The sequence below is a fragment of the Nothobranchius furzeri genome, chromosome 6 (genome assembly GCF_043380555.1).
Source record: "Nothobranchius furzeri strain GRZ-AD chromosome 6, NfurGRZ-RIMD1, whole genome shotgun sequence".
NCBI lineage: Eukaryota > Metazoa > Chordata > Actinopteri > Cyprinodontiformes > Nothobranchiidae > Nothobranchius > Nothobranchius furzeri.
The window spans coordinates 70,863,689-70,886,276 of record NC_091746.1 but is presented as its reverse complement, the minus strand read 5'-3'; the positions used below and the strand labels follow the sequence as shown (position 1 = coordinate 70,886,276).

Here is a 22,588-nt window from a genome sequence, read left to right as displayed (position 1 = left end):
TCATCTGGGATCAGCTCTGCTTCCTGTAAATCTGGTTTTTATCAGCACATTTTATCACTTTCATACTGTGTTACTATAATTATACACACACAACACACACACACACACACACACACACACACACACACACACACACACACACACACACACACACACACACACACACACACACACACACACACACACAAGACAATAGACAGACATACAGATAAGAGGACAGCTTACACAACACATATCTCACTCAATGATTAACGTTTCCTAATTTGATTAGATTTTTTAAATAACCTTTTTAAAACACAAAAATAATAGTTCAAGTTATGTCAACTTAGTAGAAATAATGCATAAAATTGATTTACACGTTACAATAACTTGATATATTTAATTAAAGTTCACTCAAACTAATTTTCTAACAGTTTGAGTTAATAAACGTTAATGACGTAAGGCAGTCGGGTTCCTCAGGTCCTTTGAGCTGAGCTGGCGCCTGTGCTCAGCAGCCTCGCCTCCATCCAGGACAGCTGTGGCCATGATGTAGCTCATCACCACAAGGGAGTGAGTTTGATTGTGAACAGGTGACTGACCGATTGTGTTGTAAAGTGCCTTGGGGGGGTGTTCTAGGATTTTAGAAGATGTTGTATCAAATACAACTCATGCAAGTCATATTATTACTGTTAAATGGTAAATGGCGGGGGGCTGCACAGTGGTGCAGTGGCAGCAAGGTGGTCCCGGGTTCGCATGCCAGCCTGGGGTCACCCTGCATGGAGTTTGCATGTTCTCCCTGTGCGTGCGTGGGTTCTCTCCGGGTGCTCCGGCTTCCTCCCACAGTCCAAAAACATGTCTGTCAGGTTGATTGGTCTCTCTAAATAGTCCTTAGGTGTGTGTGGGTGTGTGTGTGCTTGGTTGTTTGTCCTGTGTGTCTCTGTTGTCCTGTGATGGACAGGCAACCTGTCCAGGGTGTACCCTGCCTGCATACCCAGAGACTGCTGGAGATAGGCACCAGCCCCCCAAGACCCTACGTAGATAAGCGGTGCAAAAAATGGATGGATGGTAAATGGCAGGAATCCCACATGCCAGGGTACCGCTGTGAAATGTGGGTCACGCGTGAGTACCACAGTAATGAGTAAGTCAGGCCAAAGGGGGCAGCGCTCACATGCGGGCCAAGTCCTGTTGGACCCCAATGATGGGGTCTGCATTTGCTCTACTTTTTACAACGGCTTGGGTCCCATTATTGTCAGCGACCTTTACGGGTTCCTAAAGACACCCCCCCCCCCCCCCCCCCGCCAGGCTCCACTGGGCTCCGCTGGAAGCCTCGGGGTGACTCCTACCCTGCTGAGAGCCTCCCTGAGCTCTAACACTAAACTGCTGAACACCTCGGCTCCAGGCTGCAGCCTCACAGGAGCCGCATCCATAAACAAGCTCCTGATTAAAGGTGCTGACAGAAAGATTCCCAACAGTTTCAGACCCACGGGCTTTAAAATGAGTTTAATTCCACATCAGGAATTCAGAGTCCATCCTTTCCTTCAGCTGATGGTTGGTGCTATCTGTCCTCTGATCGAGACAGAAACAAGGGGGACAGGTTGTGTCCCTCCGTCTTTACTCTGAGGACTCAGTGAGACTCACTGGGATCAGCTGGTTGATTTATTTGGCTGTTGATTACAGTTTAATTAAAATGTGAACTCTTCATTTTTTTTTTTACTAATTATTTACAATTTAATGTGTGAACCTCGTCAATTATGGCTTTAAGGGCTAACGTGAACCACATCATTATTATTATCCTCATTATTATTGATAATCTGACAAATCAGCTAAAAACCCAGAGACAGACCTGACCAGTCTCCTCCTCCTGTCTCCTCCTCCTGTCTCCTCCCCTGTCTCCTCCTCCTGTCTCCTCCTACCAGTGTCGGGAGGAGTCCACTTCAGACACATTTAAACCTTTGCAGACTTCTGAGTCTGCAGGACCTCCAGAGTCCATCTGCAGCTCCTAACTACTGGACCAGGAGTGAGAGCAGCTAGCTGGTTCTGATGATCCAGAGCAGAAGAATTTTGAACATTTCTGTTGGACTCGGAGGCAGAAGCAGGATTTAGTGAATCAGATCCAGGATCAGCAGAGGTGAGTTAAAGATGGTTCGTTTAACTCGCAAGAAAGCAAAAAGGTTCTCCTTCAAATGTGGATTTATTCTCTTTAATTCATTTATTCATTCAATCTTTTATCTGTTGAATTTAGCGTTCATTTTCACGTAAACAAAAACCCCAATCAACCAAAAGTAGATCACTTAAAGGTAACCTGACATTTGTTTTATTACAAAAACAGAACAGAAACCTTTGTTTTAAATGTTTTTGTTCAAATGTGATCAGTTTTTGAGGAACCAGCATCTGTGTTATTAAATGATTGTTTTATTTGATATAATTGATCATAAACCAATAATCAACAAGGTAATATAAATAAAATAATAATAATGCCAATAATAACAGCTGGAATCTGACATCCTTTTCTTTGGAACGTTTTCCTCAGCTTGATGCTGGTTGGTGATCAAAGTAATCTGATTACAGGACTTTATTTATGTTTAAGTCAAGTTTACTTCTAAAGCATTTAGAAAACAACATGGCAGCTGACCAAGGTGATGAACAATTAATGTACGTAAAACACAACAGCATTAATACAGACATCGTTAATACAGACATCATTAATACAGACATTATTAATACAGACAGCATTAATACAGACATCATTAATACAGACATCATTAATAAAGACAGCATTCATACAGACATCATTAATACAGACATCATTAATAACGACATCATTAATAAAGACATCATTAATACAGACATCATTAATAAAGGCATCATCAATAAAGACAGCATTAATAAAGACAGCATTAATAAAGGCATCATTAATAAAGACAGCATTAATAAAGGCATCATTAATAAAGACATCATTAATAAAGACATCCTTAATACAGACATCCTTAATACAGACATCATTAATAAAGACATCATTAATACAGACATAATTAATAAAGGTATCATTAATAAAGACAGCATTAATAAAGACAGCATTAATAAAGACAGCATTAATAAGACAGCATTAATAGAGACAGCATTAATAGAGACAGCATTAATAAAGACAGCATTAATAAAGACAGCATTAATAGAGACAGCATTAATAGAGACAGCATTAATAAAGACAGCATTAATAAAGACATCATTAATAAAGGTATCATTAATAAAGACAGCATTAATAAAGACAGCATTAATAAAGACAGCATTAATAAGACAGCATTAATAGAGACAGCATTAATAGAGACAGCATTAATAAAGACAGCATTAATAAAGACATCATTAATAATATATCATAAGATATCATCAATAAGATATCATTAATAAAGACAGCATTAATAAGACAGCATTAATAAGAAAGCATTAATAAGATATCATCATTAAGACATCATTAATAAAAACATCATTAACAAGACAGCATTAATAAGACAGCATTAATAAAGACAGCATTAATAAGACAGCATTAATAAGACACCATTAATAAAGACAGAATTAACAAAGACATCATTAATAAAGACAGCATTAATAGACAGCATTAATAAAGACAGCATTAATAAAGACATTATTAATAAAGACATCATTAACAAAGACATCATTAACAAAGACAGAATTAATAAAGACAGAATTAATAGACAGCATTAATAAAGACATTATTAATAAAGACATCATTAACAAAGACATCATTAACAAAGACAGAATTAATAAAGACAGAATTAATAGACAGCATTAATAAAGACATCATTAACAAAGACAGAATTAACAAAGACAGAATTAATAAAGACATAATTAATAGACAGCATTAATAAAGACATCATTAACAAAGACAGAATTAACAAAGGCAGAATTAATAAAGACATCATTAACAAAGACAGAATTAGTAAAGACAGAATTAATAAAGACGGCATTAATAAAATACAAAAACCAGATAAAAAAAAGACCAAGGAATACAATTAAAGAGCAAGTCACCCCCTTCAAATGCTGGTGCTAACGAATACACACACACACACACACACACGTGCGCACGTGTACACACACACGCTTTTATGGGGCAGCAGTAGCTCAACAGGTTGAGCGGGTTGTCCAGTAATCGGAAGGTTGCAGGTTAGATCCCGGTTCCGGACAGAGAATTCTGCTGTTGTGTCCTTGGGCAAGACACTTAACCCACATTGCCTGCTGGTGGTGGTCGGAGGGACCGGTGGCGCCTGTGCTCGGCAGCCTCGCCTCTGTCAGTGCGCCCCAGGGCAGCTGTGGCTACATCGTAGCTCATCACCATCAGTGTGTGAATGAGACAGATGTAACAGATGTTGCAAACTCTCCTGTCTCCATGGTAACAGTAACACAAAGCATCTTAGCAGTTTTAGTTTTAATTTTGCTGGTCTAATCAGAAAAAGTATATTTATTGAAGATCAGAGAAAATTTGACCTCAGAAGGCATTCATGTGGACAGGAGGACAGGTCTGGCTCAGATGTGGACAGAAAGACAGATCTGGGTCACATGTGGACAGGACGACAGATCTGGGTCACATGGGGACCAGAGGACAGATCTGGATCACACATGGACAGGAAGACAGATCAGGGTCATATTTGAACAAGAGGACAGATCTGGGTCACATGTGGACTAGAGGACAGATCTGATTCACACATGGACAGGAAGATAGATCAGGGTCATATTTGAACAGGAGGACAGATCTGGGTCACATGTGGACCAAAGGACAGATCTCGATCACACATGAACAAGAAGACAGACCAGGGTCATATTTGAACAAGATGACAGATCTGGGTCACATGTGGACAATAGGACAGATCTGGGTCACATGTGGACAAGAGGACATATCTGATTCACACATGGACAGGAAGACAGACCAGGGTCATATTTGAACAAGATGACAGATCTGGGTCACATGTGGACAATAGGACAGATCTGGGTCACATGTGGACTGGAGGACAGATCTGATTCACACATGGACAGGAAGACAGATCAGGGTCATATTTGAACAGGAGGACAGATCTGGGTCACTTCAAGACAGGATGATAGATCTGGGTCACATGTGGACTGGAGGACAGATTTTGGTCAAACATGGACATGAAGACAGATCAGGGTCATATTTGAACAAGAGGACTGATCTGGGTCACATGTGGACAAGAGGACCGATCTGATTCACACATGGACAGGAAAACAGATCAGGGTCATATTTGAACAAGAGGACAGATCTGATTCACAGATGGACAGGAAGACAGACCAGGGTTATATTTGAACAGAAGGACAAATCTGGGTCACTTCTGGACAGGAGGACAGATCTGGGTCAAATGTGGACCAAAGGACAGATCTCGATCACACATGGACAGGAAGACAGATCAGGGTCATATTTGAACAAGAGGACAGATCTGGGTCACATGTGGACAAGAGGACAGATCTGGGTCACATGTGGACAAGAGGACATATCTGATTCACACAGGAAGACAGATCAGGGTCATATTTGAACAAGAGGACAGATCTGATTCACACAAGGACATGTAGACAGATCAGGGTCATATTTGAACAAGAGGACAGATCTGGGTCACATTTGGACAAGAGGACAGATCTGATTCACACATGGACAGGTAGACAGATCAGGGTCATATTTGAACAAGAGGATAGATCTGGGTCACATGTGGACAGGACAGATCTGAGACCTGTTTTGTGGTCATTTTTTTAATCAGAACTTTTATCATCCACAGAAACTTAAATAACAAATAAAAAAACAAAGTCCGTTTTCTGTCCTAGGAGTTCTCATCTAGGCTTTTTTCTAGGACCAGGTCTCAGAGGCAGGAAGTTTCTCTCTCCAGCTCTCCCAGTGGGACCAAGGTGTTCCCAAACAGATCAGCTGGTGTGTGTGGTTCTGCTGGTGAGCCAGTGTTTCTGATCAGAACCATCCTGCTGCAGAGGACCAGCTGCTGCTCTTGGGAAGATGGGCTGGATGACATTGTGTTGCTGCTGGTTTGGAAAACGATCCGTATCCCTGCAGTTATTCTGTGTTGTTGTTGGAGTTAATTATAAATCAGGTCGGAGAGCCGCTGACTCATCGCCACGCTGTGGTCAGACTCCGTATGAATCCCAGCTGTGTGTGAGCTCTGCTCAGTCCACACGTGGAAAAGTAAGAGCAGCCGAGGAGGAGAGAAGGTTCAGCAGCTGTGTGGCTTCAGGTTCTGGTTCCGACTCCTCCTGGGACAAATTATCAGGTTAAAGCCAGAATTCCTTGTAAGTCTGGAAAAGTGTGTGTGGTTAGTTTACAGCAGACAGAAAAGTGTTTGTTGTGCTGCTGGAACTTTCTGTTTTACATTCCTGACACCTCCCCAACACACACACACACACACACACACGCACACACACACACACACACACACACACACACACACACGCACGCACGCACGCACGCACGCACACACGCACGCACGCACGCTCGCACACACACACACTCACACACACACACACACACACGCGCATGCACGCACGCACGCACACACACACACACACACACACACACACACACACACACACACACACACACACACACACACACACACACACACACACACACACACACACACAAACAGGGATGTTTACATCTCAGATCTGCTGTGATTTGTGAGTTCGCTCACATCAAGAGCTTCATCTACCAAAGCAACTTCAGAAACCATTGAAGAGTCCAGTTGGACCGGACCAGGGTCACCAGGACCTGTAGAACCTTCTCCAACATCAGACAGTATTTGTCTGACTGGAAGAGGTTCTGGTGGTCGGTGATCTTCTCTGAGGTTTATTAAGGTTGTTGTCAGATCTGCTTGAGTGGCTCTTCTGTGTCATCTCCAGGCTTTGATGGTAAACAGTAGGGGCGAGGCCCCCGCCTTGGCCGTGATGGGTGGCGGCAGCAGTCCAGCGACGGGCAGGTCGTGTGCCGGATGTGGAGGACGAATCGCCGACCGCTTCCTGCTCTTCTCCATGGAGCGGTACTGGCACACCCGCTGCCTGAAGTGTTCGTGTTGTCACACTCAGCTGGGAGAATACAGCAGCAGCTGCTACAGCAAAGGAGGCATGATCCTCTGTAAGAACGACTACATCAGGTGTGTCCCGGGTCCCATGGTGCTCCTCTTTTAGGCTCCATGGGTTCAGTGAGGGTTCTGATGTGACGTCAGGTGGTAACGGAGGCTTGTTCTTGATGCTGCTGCTGTTTCTGCCGTCCTGAGCCTGCAGGAGCAGAATCCGTTTCTACATTTTGGTTTAGTTTTAAAGAAATGATGAAATGCTGTTTCTGGTTTGACGGAACAGATGTTAGAACCAGCTGAGGACCTTTTTGTGTATCTTCTGGTCTCCAGATGCTGGGGCTGAACTGACAGACTCTCTGTTCTTTCAGACTCTATGGACTCAGTGGAGCTTGCAGCGCTTGTGGACAGTCCATTCCTGCCAGCGAGATGGTGATGAGAGCTCAAGGCAGCGTATATCACCTGAAGGTCACTTTGCATCTTCTGATCTTCAATCTTTTCCAGCTGGCAGCAGATACTAATGTCTTTCTCTTGTTTCTTCAGTGTTTCACATGCTCCACCTGCAGGAACCGTCTAGTTCCCGGCGACCGTTTCCACTACATCAACGGGACGATATTCTGTGAACACGATCGTCCTGGAGGAGGTCTCCTAGGTGGACACGCCACTCCTCTGCAGACCAGCAGCATGATGTCGGACCAGAAGGTGGGTCACCGATGGATGGAAATTATGGCCTTTTTCCACCATGACCAACTCGGCTCAGCTCAACTCAGCTCTGTCCGGTTCCACCAGTAATGGATACCAGGTTTCAGTGTCTACTTTAAAGCTGGATCAAGCCGGATCAGAAATGGGGTGTGAGAGACGGTTGATCACTGATTGGCTAATGAGCGGTGACTCGCTGATTAACTCATTCGCTGCCAGCGTTTTTCACCGTTTTCACTGTTTTTTAGAGCCACAGAACGTTGCGCGCTAGGATGATGTTGACGCCAAAACAACCAAAACAAAGCGGAGACTCACCTCTTACATCAGGAAGAATCCGCGCGTTTCGAGCGTTATCCGTTCTTTCATAATCCGTTGTTGAATTGTGATCGGCAGAAGCTTTTTCGGTTCACGCCTCACTTTTTTTACAGCAGCGGCCCAAAACGATCTCCTAACACATGGATGTTCTGCTTCCTGATCACGTGACGTGTGACGTCTGCGGATGAAGATCGGCTTTAGAGCTGAGATGTTTGTTCTCACGGTGTGGGGACTCGTCCGACGCCCACACAGTAAAAACATGCGAATGACGACGTCATTGGCAGTGAACGGTTGGATTTAAAATGACGACTTTAGTCGTCGATGGCAGTGAATGAGTTAAAGTTAGATTAGAGATTCATACACTGGTGTGGTGAAAACTGCCCTCCGCGTTTGACCCTTACCCGTGGGGAGCTGCAGACACGGCTGCGCTCGGGAACTGTTTGGTTAATAGGCGAGAGGGTGGAGTCACTGGTTACTCCAGAGCCTGCTACCTTGCTACTTTTACAGGGTTGCCAAATAGTGACTCATTGTGTACTTCTAACAACTTTTCAGCAAAAGCACCAGCAACATTCCTAAGGTCCTTAGAACATTCTCATTGATATTACCTGCAGATTTGCAGCCTGCTCTCCAGACCATCCTTCCATAGGTTAAAGAGAAAGATCTGCACGTGTATGCAGCATGATCACATTACATTGACTAACCATCACAAACCTTTCTCTGTCATACATATATGTATATATATATATATATATATATATATATATATATATATATGCATACATATACTGGGCAGAAAACCCTCAAGCTCCCAGCCCTCAGGTAAAGAACCCGAGCTTGGAAGGATGAGACCACCCACAGAGGGTTGGATGGGAATTATTATTATTTTTATTTTAAATAATTAACAACAAAATGTTTTCCGTATAAGATATTAAGAAGAAAATGAACGCCAGCGCAAAGTTACATAATGACATCATCAGTATGCAAATTAGCATTTGACATCATCGAGCAACATCTAGCTACTTTCTGGTCAGGGTTAGAGGCAGCTGTAAATTTCTTGTATTTTCCAGGTTTTCGCAGTCATTCCCTTTACCTGTTGGACTTGAACTTGAAGGCATGTTAGAGTCCATGGGTTCTGGATCTGGTCTGTAACCAGGTCTCCTCGCTGTTCCCAGGTCTGCTGAAGATGAGGATGGAAAACCAGATGTGCCTTCTTCCTCGTCTTTGTTTGGGCTTGCTCCTCTGACGTTCTGCTCTTGGTTCAGACTGACTTCAGCTCAGAAGGGTTTGAGGAATTAAACTTGAACATCATGGAAATATTCTTCCTACTGCTGAAGAAGGAAAACTCTCCTTGAAGTTTGACTGATTCCAGCGGAAGTATCCAGCTCACAGAGAAGGAACCAAACAGCTGTGAGAAGACTCCCTTTTGGCTTCCAGGACAAAAAAACCACATGATTGGAGCGACCAGAAGGGAGAGGATGTCAACTAAACCTCAGAAGCTCTGAGTCCATCTCATGGTCCAATAGAACCTCCTCCTAACACAGCAAGAACCTCTGTTGGACCTCATCAGTTTTACGAGGTTCTGGAGGAGTTCTGGTCCACAGACATTTGCCTCTCTGGAGGTCCCACTTGGTTCTGGTGTGGATCTGCTGCTGTGTTTGGATCAGGTTTCTGTTCTGTGACCTGGTTTCCTTCAGACAAATGAGCCCACATCAGACTCCAGAACTCTTTAGGTATCCAGAGGAGTTCCTGGTGGGCACAGAACCAGCCCAAACCATCAACCCTCCACCACCGTGCTGACAGCCGGGATCAGCTGTTGGTGCTGCAGTGCATTATGGGAAAACATCCCCTCTCTGTGGTCGGTTTAGATGATGTTTTACCAGCCTGATCTGAGCGGCCATGTTGGTTTTTCTCCTTAAATCCTTCCCACTAATCTGTGTTTTGTTTTTTACCATTTATATCGTGACCTTTGACCTTCTAACTGAGGGCTGTAGAGGTCAGAGGTGGAGCTCAGAGCTTCTCAACATTTTTTTGATAGTTTTCATGTTTTTGGATCACATGATGTCACATCATTCACCGTTTGAAAGGAAGTGGTTGTTTCTTTGACCTTTGACCTGAACAGAAAAATGATCTGGAAGTCTGGTTTTATAATCATATTTACTTCACTGTGGGAAGAACACAAAGCTACAGCGTCTGGTTTAGGACACCCTCAGGTATCGGCAAACACCTTCAGAGTTCTGACCAATCAGCTGCTAGATGAGTCAGTTGGATCCAAAGTCTGAGGCCTGGAATGTCCTAACATGACCACCGTACACAGCAGAGCAAGTTTCTTCCTTCCTAAAAACCTGGATGAGGATGTATTTTATTTCTTTGTTCCAGATGTTTCTTAGTGTTTAAGTTATTGACATGATGCAGACTCTAGAGGTTTGTCCTTAAAGTCACACACTTCTGGATCTTCTGGCTGTTATTAAAGTTTGTGATTCTCTGTTTATCTGTCTTTTCTCTGATCTCCGAACCTTTTATAACAATAATAACGTTGTTGTAAGGGGGGATGAAGGCTCCATCAGCTCCAGACTGAAGGGCGACGCTGGCGTTTCTCAGACAAACATGGCTGATTACCCACAGGACCGCGGCTCCAGAGACCTGATCCGAGCCCCTTCCAGAACCAATTAAAGTGGGATGCGCTGGAGGCTGACGCCGGCTTCAGGAGCTCTCCGGTGTTTCAGCCTAATGAGATCTAATCTGGTTTAATTAAAAGGGAAGACATGCTGGAGCCAGTTAGTTCAACCTGAAACAGGTGAACTCTTCGTTTTCATCATTAAAACGTTGATCTTCTCACGTCTAAACTGCTCCGACCAGGTTTCAGCACAAAGAATCAGTAAAAAGAGCACCAGGGCAGGAAACTGGAAACAGCTGATGTTTACACATCCATGTATCTGGGCCCTCCTTACCTCAGCTGGCTGGACTGCTGTGTACACCATCTACATCCGCTGGAGCACCACCACCACTGGCCAGATGGATGGATCATCATCTGCACTGGCTGGACCACCTCCTCAAAGCCCCCACCTACTTCCACGGCTGGCAGGGTACCGAACTGGGACTAAAAGCTCTTACAGAAATCCAGCCATTAGAACTGTAGACACTTAAAATGATTCCAAACATTGAACCAGATAATAAGGGATCCTCGCCATAGAAAAGGATTACTTGGAGATCATTTAAATGTACACAGTCTGGCTCTAAAAGGGAACAAACGGAACATTTACTAATTCATTCTAACGTTGATTTTATGTGTATATCTGAAACATGGTTACCACCCTCAAGCTGTTATCATGATGCCTGCTTACAACGTCTTTAGTAAAGATGGTCTAGCAAGGAAAGGAGGGGGTGTTCTTTTATATGTTAAACAAAACCTACAATGAAAAGAAATCAAACTACCTATAGAGATTCAGTTGGAATGGCGCGGTATCCAAGAATAACAAATCCAACCAGAGTTACTTTACATAGTTCAACAATAATTGATAATTTACTAACCTTTTTACTGAAAACATTACCAGAGGAGTCCTGCTTATGGATATCAGGGATCTTTTACCAATTTAAAATTTTTTTTGAGTGCAAAACAAAAATAATATATAGGGATAATTCAAATGTAATGCATCATAAAATATTATTAACCACTGAATCTAAAAATGCCGTGAAACATAGCCTAGAATCCCAAACGTGGGAGAGGGTTTTGCTGGAAACTGATGTAAATCGGGCAGATAATACCTGTGTTATTGTCTCTTCTGGAGTTCTTCATCAACATGAACTACCCAATCAAAAATAGCCAAGTAAAATAAATTCACAAAAAAATGGAAATCCATGGTTGACCAATGGTTTAATTATTGCACGTAAAACAAAAAATACCATAAATAAAAGTTAATTAAGAACAGAACAAATGAGAGAAAAAATGTATGAGAAATATAAAAATTAAATTACAAACAAAATAAGGAAATGTAAAAAAAGACTTTCACAGAAAGAGAAATAAATGGCTTCTGGAAAGTGCTGAATGAAATAATTAAAGGAAAACCAAGAATAGATATGATACAGAAGTATTTTTATAAAAGTTGTAACGTTCCAAATGAGTCAATTTTCACCTGTATATTCACCTATAGATCCACATAATAACCTTTCATGTACAGAAATAATCCACTTTCTATTTGGTCTTCCAAGCCCAGAAGGTTCTGCTCAGTGCTTGTTGACATACGAAACTGTTAAGGTCTCCGGCACTCTGCATGAAAGCCAGACGTCCACATTCTTCCCTCTGAACCAGTGAAGACTCCACGACTTTACAACTCATAAGTTAAATAATCGTGATGAATCAACAAGATGTTTAAATGAAATGTTTGAATAATCTGTGCTTAAACCAATGAATTTAAAATGAATATTGTTCTTACAACGATCCATTCATATCACACATCAGTATGTGTTGATTTAACAAGTTAATCATTGTTTACACTCACACACATTACAATAAGATACATGTTAAGGTTAAAATCATTTTGTATCTAGAGAAGGCGTGGCTTTCCGAGGGATGTTTTGGTAAAACTTCCAGACATGACACATTCTAATTTGCCAGAATACGCTAGAAATTATATATAATGAGTTTATTAAAACAGGATTTACTTCCCGATTAATTCAGTTTCCAGTTGACTCCCGATTCGGTCAAATCGGGAAAGAAGCCTCTTTTGAAACAAACTCCTTTGACCTTAAGTCAAAAACCTTTCTGCGACGCTGCAAGTGATTACTGACACAACAGCTCTTTTCAGAGCTACTTATACTCAAACATCCACCTTGGACACCTAACCTGCAGACCCCGGGTTGCATCTCATGGCCGGGGAAGCTGAACTCAGAGGAAGCTACTAATCTCTGAGTATCGTGGTTTCTACGTCCGGTGACCTCACCACTCTGACCGCAACCCTCCGGACCGCCGGGAGCAACTCATACCAGGGTATCGCAGACCTGCATACTGGAGTCTGATGAGATTTATAAACAACTTTCTAGTTTATAACAAACAACAAATAATTTTACACCCAGATTTCACAATTTCTCTCAGATACAAAGAACGGTTGCTACAACATGTAGCTTCCATCACACCACCTCACATCCACCACACCACACTCATTATTCATATCTGTCATGTATAAATTATTAGTTTAGGAAAAATAATTAAATTCATTTTATAAACTACATACTGACTCAGTCTGCATTAATACGAAGTGTGTTTATGATCCCTGAAGAAGCAAAGAACCCGAGAATTTTCTGATTAAACATTCAAAGATCAATCAGGTTGATATTTCATATTTATATGGAATCATCACATCTTATTGGTCATAATTAACAAATGTATTCCACTAAAAATAAAACTTTGGAAAATATGCAGGAAGTAGTGGAAAGCTTCAATCAAGACTTTGTAGAAATTGGTCCAGAACTAGCTGAGTAATCTCATGAAATGGTACGAGAACAATTTCAAGTTCATGGAAATGGAAACATTAGTTCTTTCTTCTTGAGCCCTGTGGAGGAAATAGAGATTTTACAGGTAGTAAGATGTTTTAACAGTAAAACAAAAATCACTTGATTGTACTAGCTTGGATATGAGTCTAATTAAGACTGTAATTAATGAAATAATTATACCTTTGAAGCATATTTGTAATTTGTCATTCTCCACAGCAACATTCCCTTGTGAAATGGACAAAGCTAAAGGTATTCCAATATTTAAAAATGGAGATGGACATTTACTTGGTAACGAGACCATTCTCACTTCTGTCACAGGTCTCTAACGTTTCGGAGAAATTTTTTGCAGTCCGTTTAAATAATTATATTGAAAATAACAATTTGGTCCATGAAAGTCAATACAGATTTAGAGAGAGAATCGTTCTACTTTCCTAGCCCTGTTGGATCTTGTAGAGATGGTAATCAATATGCATAGAGAAAACAAAACCCAACAGCCATATTTATAGATCTAACTAAAGCCTTGAATCGATCATAACATTTTAATAAAAAAGTTAGAAAAACTGATATAAGAGGTTGGCCATTAAGGTGGTTGAAATCTTATCTATTTAACAGTTTGTACAAGTGAATGAATATGTCATCTTTTTATCTCCTGTGGAGTCCCTCAAGGATCAGTGTTGGGATGATCCTGTTTTTACTTCCTATCATGATCTATGTCAAGTTTCAACTAAATTTAAATTGGTCCAGTATGCAGATGACACAATTCTTTTTACGGAACAAATTTGAAACAAGTGCTTCTTAATATATAACAGAAGAAATGAATAAACTACAAGATTGGTTTAATTGCAATGAATTATCGTTAAATTAGAAAAAACAAAATTAATGATGTTTGCTAATAGGTCAACTGATGTAGGGTTGAAAATAGTAATAAATAGTGAGATGATTGAACGTGTTGATAAATTTAACTTTCTGGGTATTACTATTGATCACAAGCCACATATAGCTTACGTTAAAAATAGAATTGCTAAATGTTTTACAGTAATGGGGGGGTCTAAGTACCTGCTGAATGAAAAGGCTTTTAGGTCTGTCTGTTGTACATTATTTCTGTAATATAATAATAATAATAATAATACATTTTATTTGAGGGCGCCTTTCTCAAACCCAAGGTCACCTTACAAAGATAAAAACAAAAAACAACAGAGGTTAGATAGGGCAATAAGAACAAACAAGATACATAAAAATTTGAAACAATTCTAAAGTCTAGGTCTAAAGGGAATAAACTTGTTTGAATAAGTGGGTTTTGAGGTGTGCCTTGAATAATGGAAAAGAGTCCGTATTTCTAATGGCAGAGGGAAGTGAGTTCCAGAGCCGTGGAGCAGAGCAACTGAAAGCTCTGCTCCCCATGGTGGTAAGGCGAGCTCGAGGTTGAACCAGATGAAGTGCAGATGAGGATCTTACCCCCAAATTCCACTACCTCCGCTCCGCTCCGACACGAACGCCGGAGCAAAATCGGTCCCATTGTGGTCAATCAGAGCAATTCCACTACTGCGGCCGTGCTCCGGCAGTGCGGCGCCGTGCGCCGCCCTCTGTTCCGGCGTCCGGCAAAAATAGAATCGATCCTATTTTCGCCGGACGCCGGAGCACCTCCGCAGTAAATGGACAGAAATCACAACCACCCAACAGGAAAAGGAGCAAGCACAACTTCCGTTTTTCACAATAAATCGATAAACAAAAGGCGTTTTTTGTTTCATATGCACAGGTTTAACAACTTTTAACAACTATCAATGACGGCTGAAGTTTAAATGCACAAAAATAAGCCATAAATACAGTTTCCACTATCAAAGTAGTCACACTTTGTTGATCCAAACACTGCTGATCTCTCAACACAAATGATGGTCAGATTAAACAGTTCATGCCGATGCTTCTCCCACACAACGGGTGTTTGGATCTAACTTCCGCGTTTATTGCTCGGACTGTATCGCAAGATCTCGAAAATCCCGCGCATGCCTGTTTGCGCACCTCAGGTCTCCGCACCGGAGCGGAGCCGTTGTAGAGCGGGTACCAGTAAAAATTGAGTTCGGAAGCGAGCGGCTGCGGAAGGCGGGGGCGGACCGGAGCGGAGGTAGTGGAGTTTGGGGGTAAGAGATCGGGAAGTGGTTGCAATAGTTAGTAAATTACATAGATAAAGTGGAGCCATGCTATGTACAGATTTAAATGTAAGTAGTAGGATCTTGTATATGATCCTGGTTTCTATTGGCAACCAGTGTAGGTTTTTAAGAACAGGAGTGATGTGATTTCTTGAGGGGGTCCCAGTAATGATGCGTGCTGCAGAGTTCTGGAGAAGTTGGAGTTAATGAAGGGATTTAGTTGGGAGACCAAATAGAACAGTAGAGTGGCCCTTTTTGAACCCAGATTGGTAAGGGTCAAGCAGACAGTTTTGTGAGAGGTATTCTGTGATCTGCTTGAATGCCACCCTTTCAATGATTTTGGACAGAAAAGGGAGAGGAGAGATAGGTCGGTAGTTCTCCACATGATTTGGAGGAAGAGATGGTTTTTTTTTAGCAGCGGTTTAACCTGAGCATGCTTGAGAGAGATGGGAAATGTACCGGATGTCAGTGAAGCGTTGATCACATGTGTGAATGCTGCGGCTACTGTAGGAGCAACAGCTTGGAGCGGTGTCTAGTGGGGAAGGTGTGCTGCTGACCTCTACTCGGGACGTCGTGGATCAGTGGGCAGAACACTTCAAAGACCTCCTCAATCACAGTCTGGGGACTTTGAGTTGGGCTCTCAAATCTCTGGTGCGGAGGTCACTGAAGTGGTTGTCTTTGGAAATCAGAAGGTTAGGATGGAGGTTCATTCATGTGTTTATCTCCAGCGGGCTGGACTATTGCAATGGTCTCCTAACTCGTCTTCCCAAAAAAGCTGTGAAGCAACTGCAGCTTGTTCAGAATGCTGCTGCTAGAGTCTTAACAAGAACCAAGAGATCCAAGCACATCACTCCTGTTCTTAAATCTGCATTTGACCTATCCCCGTGGGGAGTGGTAAGCTGCCACTGCAGCTGTGCTCAGGAACTATTTGGTGGTCTCAAGCAGGGAGGCATTGGGTCCCATTTTTTTTAAGTCTTTGGTATGACCCAACCAGGATTTGAACCCCGATTTCCCAGTTCCAGGTCGGACACTCTACCACTTGGCCACTGAAAAGGTCAAACCAGTACCAGTAAACTACAGACTACATTTCAAAGTACTTCTACTTGTTTATAAATGACTGAATGGCATGGGGCCAGAATGTGTGTCAGATCTGCTTCAGGTGTATACGCCCAGCAGGGCTCTGAGATCCTTGTCAAACAGTCAGCTGGCAGAACCGGGTCAGAACCAAACAGGTGAAGCTGCTGTTAGTCACTGTGCTGCTCACAGATGGAATCAGCTTCCTCATGACTTTAAATGTGACCCAACTCTAGAAACGTTTAAATCAAAACGTTTTCATCAGCCTTTGAAAAAAGGTTCTTATGCTGCACATTCTGCACCGTAACTGCTCACCCTAACTTTGTCTTTTGTGTGTGTGTGTGTGTGTGTGTGTGTGTGTGTGTGTGTGTGTGTGTGTGTGTGTGTGTGTGTTGGGGCGACTCCAATCACATCACAGAACTTAGAATAATTAAACAGATCGACTTAATTGAACTAGTAAAGTTGATTTGACCACCGTGCATCACCGTTTGGTGCATGGGGGGGGGGGGGGGGGGGATAATTAAAAATAAAATAATGAGCATTTTAATTAACTGGTTCCCCAGACGTCAGCATGCTGGGATGTGGAGTTGTAATTAAAAGTCCTGTAGCGCTGGCAGCCCCCCCCCCCACACACACACACCCTAATTGAACCTGTAAATGAGTCAGGAGCATTAAAGGTTCCTGCTGGAGTTTCACACCAAAACAAACCTTCTAGAAGCTTCTTAGAGAGAACCTGGACACATGTCCTGGACCTACAGGAGATATTTATAAGCAACTGAAAAATGATGGAGGTCCACCATCCTGGTTCTAGAGATTTTCCTGCTTTAACACCCCCTCAGCAGGAACCCTGATGTACATCAGCCTGAGTCTGGTACCAGACCTGACTAAGTCTGGTTCCGGTCCAGTCTCGGTCTGGTACTGGTCCAGTATGAGTTTGGTACTGGTCCGGCCTAAGTCTGGTTCCGGTCTGGAACTGAGTCTGGAACCGGTCCAGTATGAGTTTGGTACTGGTCCGGTCTAAGTCTGGTTCCAGTCTGGAACAGGGTCTGGAACTGGTCCAGTATGAGTTTGGTACTGGTCCAGTCTAAGTCTGGTTCCAGTCTGGAACTGGGTCTGGAACCGGTCCAGTATGAGTTTGGTGCTGGTCCGGTCTAAGTCTGGTTCCGGTTTGGAACTGGGTCTGGAACTGGTCCAGTATGAGTTTGGTGCTGGTCCGGTCTAAGTCTGGTTCCAGTTTGGAACTGGGTCTGGAACCGGTCCAGTATGAGTTTGGTGCTGGTCCGGTCTAAGTCTGGTTCCGGTCTGGAACTGGGTCTGGTAGTTAAGGATATTTGCTAGCCTGGCCTGCCAGACTCCTCCTCTGTTTAGTTCTGCACAGAGAAAGGGTCTGGGAACTCATATTCAAATAGCCCCGCCCCCTGAGAATTCTAACCGAGCTAATCAGCGCTGAGTACGGGTTAGGGTCACACACCGTAACGCCGAGTTCGTCATAAACATGGCGACTGAAGCGGAGATCGCTGCAGCTCTTTCCTCTGGTCTAAATGACCTGGATGTCTTTAAAACAAGCAGAAGCGTTAAACGTCTTTCTTCTAAAATAAAAGATGTTTGCGCCGTCGCCAGACGCCATTTCTGACCACAGCTAAAAAAAACTACAGCGTCGCGCGGTACAGTCGGCATTTCCGTCTTTTTTCTGATTGGTTATTTTTGAGCTGCCTAGTCCCGCCCCTCAAGCGCCTCTCTGCCTGTGAGGAACTAGACTCTCTCTGTGTGCAGACTTAACCAGGACGAGTCTGGCAGGCCAGGCTAGATGTTTAGAGGATCCAGTTTGACAGATATTCACTGACCTAGTACCAAGTACCTGGTACCTGATACCCAACAGAAACAGTTTCTGCTTTCAGAACCACATATGGATCCATGTTACATGGAACGGGTTCTGACCCACATTTCTGAAGAAGGACCCGTCATGATCCATGAGCCAAAGTGAGTGCACCTCCTCACTAAACCATCTTTGAGGTTCTCTTTCCATCGGTGAGGAGCGGAGGGGACACCAGCGGTGCTGCATTCGTAATCAGAGGCTCTGGTATAAAAGGAGGATGGAGACACCACTCAATGCCAGATGATTGCTACAATTTTGGTTAGCTCCTGTCTCTCGTATTTCGCTTGTTCGCTCGTTTGACTTCTCGTGTTTGGATTATTGGATTTTTGACCTTGGACTGTTTTCTTGGATTATGACTTTGGATTCCCCTCTGAACCCCTGTCTGCTTGCCCTGTTTAGGATTACCATCACCTCCTTCACCTACTCCGCCGAGAACCCCGGATCTTCAGGACCACGTCCCATCCTCCTCCACGGCTCCTGCTCCTCTCCGCTTCCTCGCCCTCCCCGCTCTGCTGGACCCTCACCCTCGCTCACCTCGGCTCATCACCTGCTCCGCTGCTTGCTGAGCTCAAACTCTGGACTAATGCCTTACGGAACCCTACTCACTGGACTCCCAGTGTACCTGTAGTTCCCGTTCTCCAAATAAAAGACTTTATTTTTACTTACCTCCTGAGTCCCATGTTGATTCTGCATGCCTAAAGCCCCACTCCCACCTGTACCGGGTCGGCCCGGGCCGGGTAGCATAGGTTGTTTACATATCTGGGTGGCCTGGAATTTTCCCGGGCCAACCAAGGCTAATTCTCGGCCCTCTTCCCGAGGGGTACTGCTTCAGGCCGACCAGGGCCAACACGCCCACTGCTGACAGCAAATTCACACCTTCCATTAGAGCAAGCCTCTGATTGGTGGGTAGAATCAGCCCATTCACACCTTCCATTAGAGCAAGCCTCTGATTGGTGGGTAGAATCAGCCCACATGGGCTTAAGGCAAGGATGTGTGGAATCAACCGGGCCAGGCTGGGGCCGACTGGGGCTACCCGGCCCGGGCCGACCCGGTACAGGTGGGAATGGCCCATTAGATACCTCCCGCAAGTCATGACAGGTGTCACACCCTATCCTGTCTCCCCATTCTGTTCAGTCATGTGTCCCTGTTAATTGCTCCCACCTGCCTCTCATTTTCCAATCACCCAAGCTCCCACATGAACCGACCTCCTAAAGGATCCAGCAGGGAGGTTCTCCCCTGGGAGTACCTGCTTCAATGGCTCACCCCGAACCACCGGCCGGCTTCTCCTCCTCTGGCATCGCCTCGCCGCAGACGCCACCACCGAAACCCGGCCTCGGCGATCCTCTCCACCCTCCCGGAGCCAGATGAGGGGTTGGACTGGGAGATGCAGCTAGACCGCTCCTGCTATGTGGGCACCAGACTGGCTGTGTGCTCCCCGGAGTTGGCCCACGGCATTGGGAAGGATGCCGGGCCCCACCGTCACCCCCTGTCCCAGGACGGAACCACGGGCTCACCGCTACACTGGCTCGGCACGCCAGCTTGGACCCACCGCCAGTCAGATCAGCGGCCCCGTCTCCGGTCCAGTCAGCACCTCCTTCATCTGCAGGCGGAGGGACCAAGCCTACAGCCCATCAGACGGAGCTCGCCGGCCTCCAAGCGGAGCTTGGTCGTCTCTGTCAACTCATCAGCCTCCAGGAGTTCCAGCTGGACACCCTATCCTCCTCATATCTCCAGGAGAAGGTTTCTGTCCAGCCAGCGGCCCCAACTCCGGTCCAGTCAGCAGCTCCCTCGTCTCCAGACCAAAGGACCGAGCTCGCAACCCATCCAACAGAGCTTGCCGGTCTCCGAGCTGAGCTGGTCCGACTCCGTCAGATCTTCAGTCTCAGGAGTTCCAAATGGACAATCTAACCTCCCTGCTTTTCCAGTTACCGGCTCCGCCACGTCCCGCGCCACCAGTCCAGTCAGTGCCAGGTCCCGCGCCACCAGTCCAGTCAGCGCCAGGTCCCGCCCCACCAGTCCAGTCAGCGCCAGGTCCCACGCCACCCGTCCAGTCAGCGCCAGGTCCCGCGCCACCAGTCCAGTCAGCGCCAGGTCCCGCGCCACCAGTCCAGTCAGCGCCAGGTCCCGCGCCACCCGTCCAGTCAGCGCCAGGTCCCGCGCCACCAGTCCAGTCACCGCCAGGTCCCACTCCACCAGTCCAGTCAGTGCCAGGTCCCGCGCCACCAGTTCAGTCAGCGCCAGTTCCAGCGGTGGTCCAAAAGGCTCCACCCCCAGGCCAGCCTGTCCAGTTGTCAGCGCCCAGTCCAGCGGCACCAGCCAAGGAAGTGGTCCCGTCTGCAGCGGCTCCGTCTCCACTCCAGAAGTCGGCGGCCCCTCCTGCAGCGGCTCCGCCTCCACTCCAGAAGTCGACGCCTCCGGTCCAGAAGTCGACGCCTCCGGTCCAGAAGTTGACGCCTCCGGTCCAGAAGTTGACGACGTCTCCTCCAGTCCAGAAGTCGACAGCGTCTCCTCCAGTCCAGAAGTCAACGAGGCCACGTCCGGTGTCTCTACCTGCCGAGACTACCCCTGCAGCGGCTCTGCCTCCGGTCACCGCCGGTCCTGCCCTCGCTGGACGTGAGCCTCCCAGAGCCCGTCGTCGTCTCCTCCTCTGCCCCAGACGCAGGCCCCCGGACTCTACTGGTCCCTGCCTCTTCTCTCCTTCCTGGTCCCCCTCCTCCCGCCCTGCTCTGTGGGCGTCTGGGATCCGCCCTTTGGGGGGGGGGGTACTGTCACACCCTGTCCTGTCTCCCCAGTCTGTTCAGTCATGTGTCCCTGTTAATTGCTCCCACCTGCCTCTCGTTTTCCAATCACCCAAGCTCCCAGCCCTCATGTATTTAAACCCTCTCAGTTCCGTGTGTTTTGTCGGTTCATTGTTTCTACGTCCAGCGTGTTTTATATTAAACCTTGCTAAACCATTCCTGTCCGTCTGCCTGCCTTCTTCACCCGCGTTTGGATCCTTGCCTCCGCTCACCTCGCCCACACGCCGTGACAACAGGACCTTTCAGAACCGACGAGTAATCATTTCATCAGAACTGTTGAAGGTGTCAGAGGGTCCAACTAACAGGTTCTGGAGGAGTTCTGGGAAAGAGAGCAAATCCTCCAGCAATGTCAGGTGTTTTCGGTGGGAAAACTTTTTTCAAAGGTCCAAAAGTTGTTTTGGATCATCAAAAAGTTCTTGAACCACCAAAGAACATGAATGGACTCTGGTTCTGTTTTTTAATCACTTCTGGTTATTTTATTTTCTGAGTCAGAGCAACCTGACACCTCTGTCTTCCTGCTGGCCTCTCGGTTCCCCTCAGAACTCCCGACGGTCCAGATACTATATCACTAATATTCCTAATTTCCTCATCAAAGTGACACACCAGCAGAACCGGGTCGGAGTGGACTTCCTAGTTAAACACCTTAACGTGATGTCGGGAAGTTTATGGAGGGGAATGTTGAGGCCCGAAAAATCCTCTGAATCAAACCAGAACTTCTGATTCAGAACAGACTGATCCAGATGGTTCCAGAACTCCCGATCCGTTCCTGCACGTTTATCTGGGTGGGGGGGTGAAGCGTCTCATTGATGTGTCCAACGATGCCGGCTGACTAAACAGGAGATAAGATGGCAGCTGTCCCTGAGGACGTCATCGTTTCCACTCCTCCGTCCCCGAGTCCAGGTCTGGATCCTTCTGAGACTGGTTCAGAAAAGAGCGGAGGCCACAAAGGGTCCATTCACAGGAGGGAAAACAGGAAGTAGCCATGCTTCCTGGATCCCGGAATGTGTTTTCATCCCATTCCCTCCCCATTAACATAAATCTGTACATCCTCTGAGAGCCCAGGGTTAACTGTCACCCTGACCACTGAGTGAACCTCAAACTTCATCAGTTGTTTGTCTCTGA

General features: G+C 45.3%; 1 protein-coding gene across 1 annotated transcript; it reads left to right on the top strand.

Annotated features, from left to right (window-relative positions):
* The first annotated feature begins 1,968 nt into the window (after positions 1-1,968).
* On the top strand, positions 1,969-9,396 carry lmo4a (LIM domain only 4a). Its single transcript, XM_015943382.3, has 5 exons — positions 1,969-2,107; positions 6,904-7,154; positions 7,445-7,541; positions 7,617-7,775; positions 9,260-9,396. Exons 2-5 carry the CDS (start codon positions 6,910-6,912, stop codon positions 9,266-9,268), a joined length of 510 nt encoding a protein of 169 aa, XP_015798868.1. The 5' UTR covers positions 1,969-2,107; positions 6,904-6,909; the 3' UTR covers positions 9,269-9,396.
* The last annotated feature ends 13,192 nt before the right edge of the window (positions 9,397-22,588 follow it).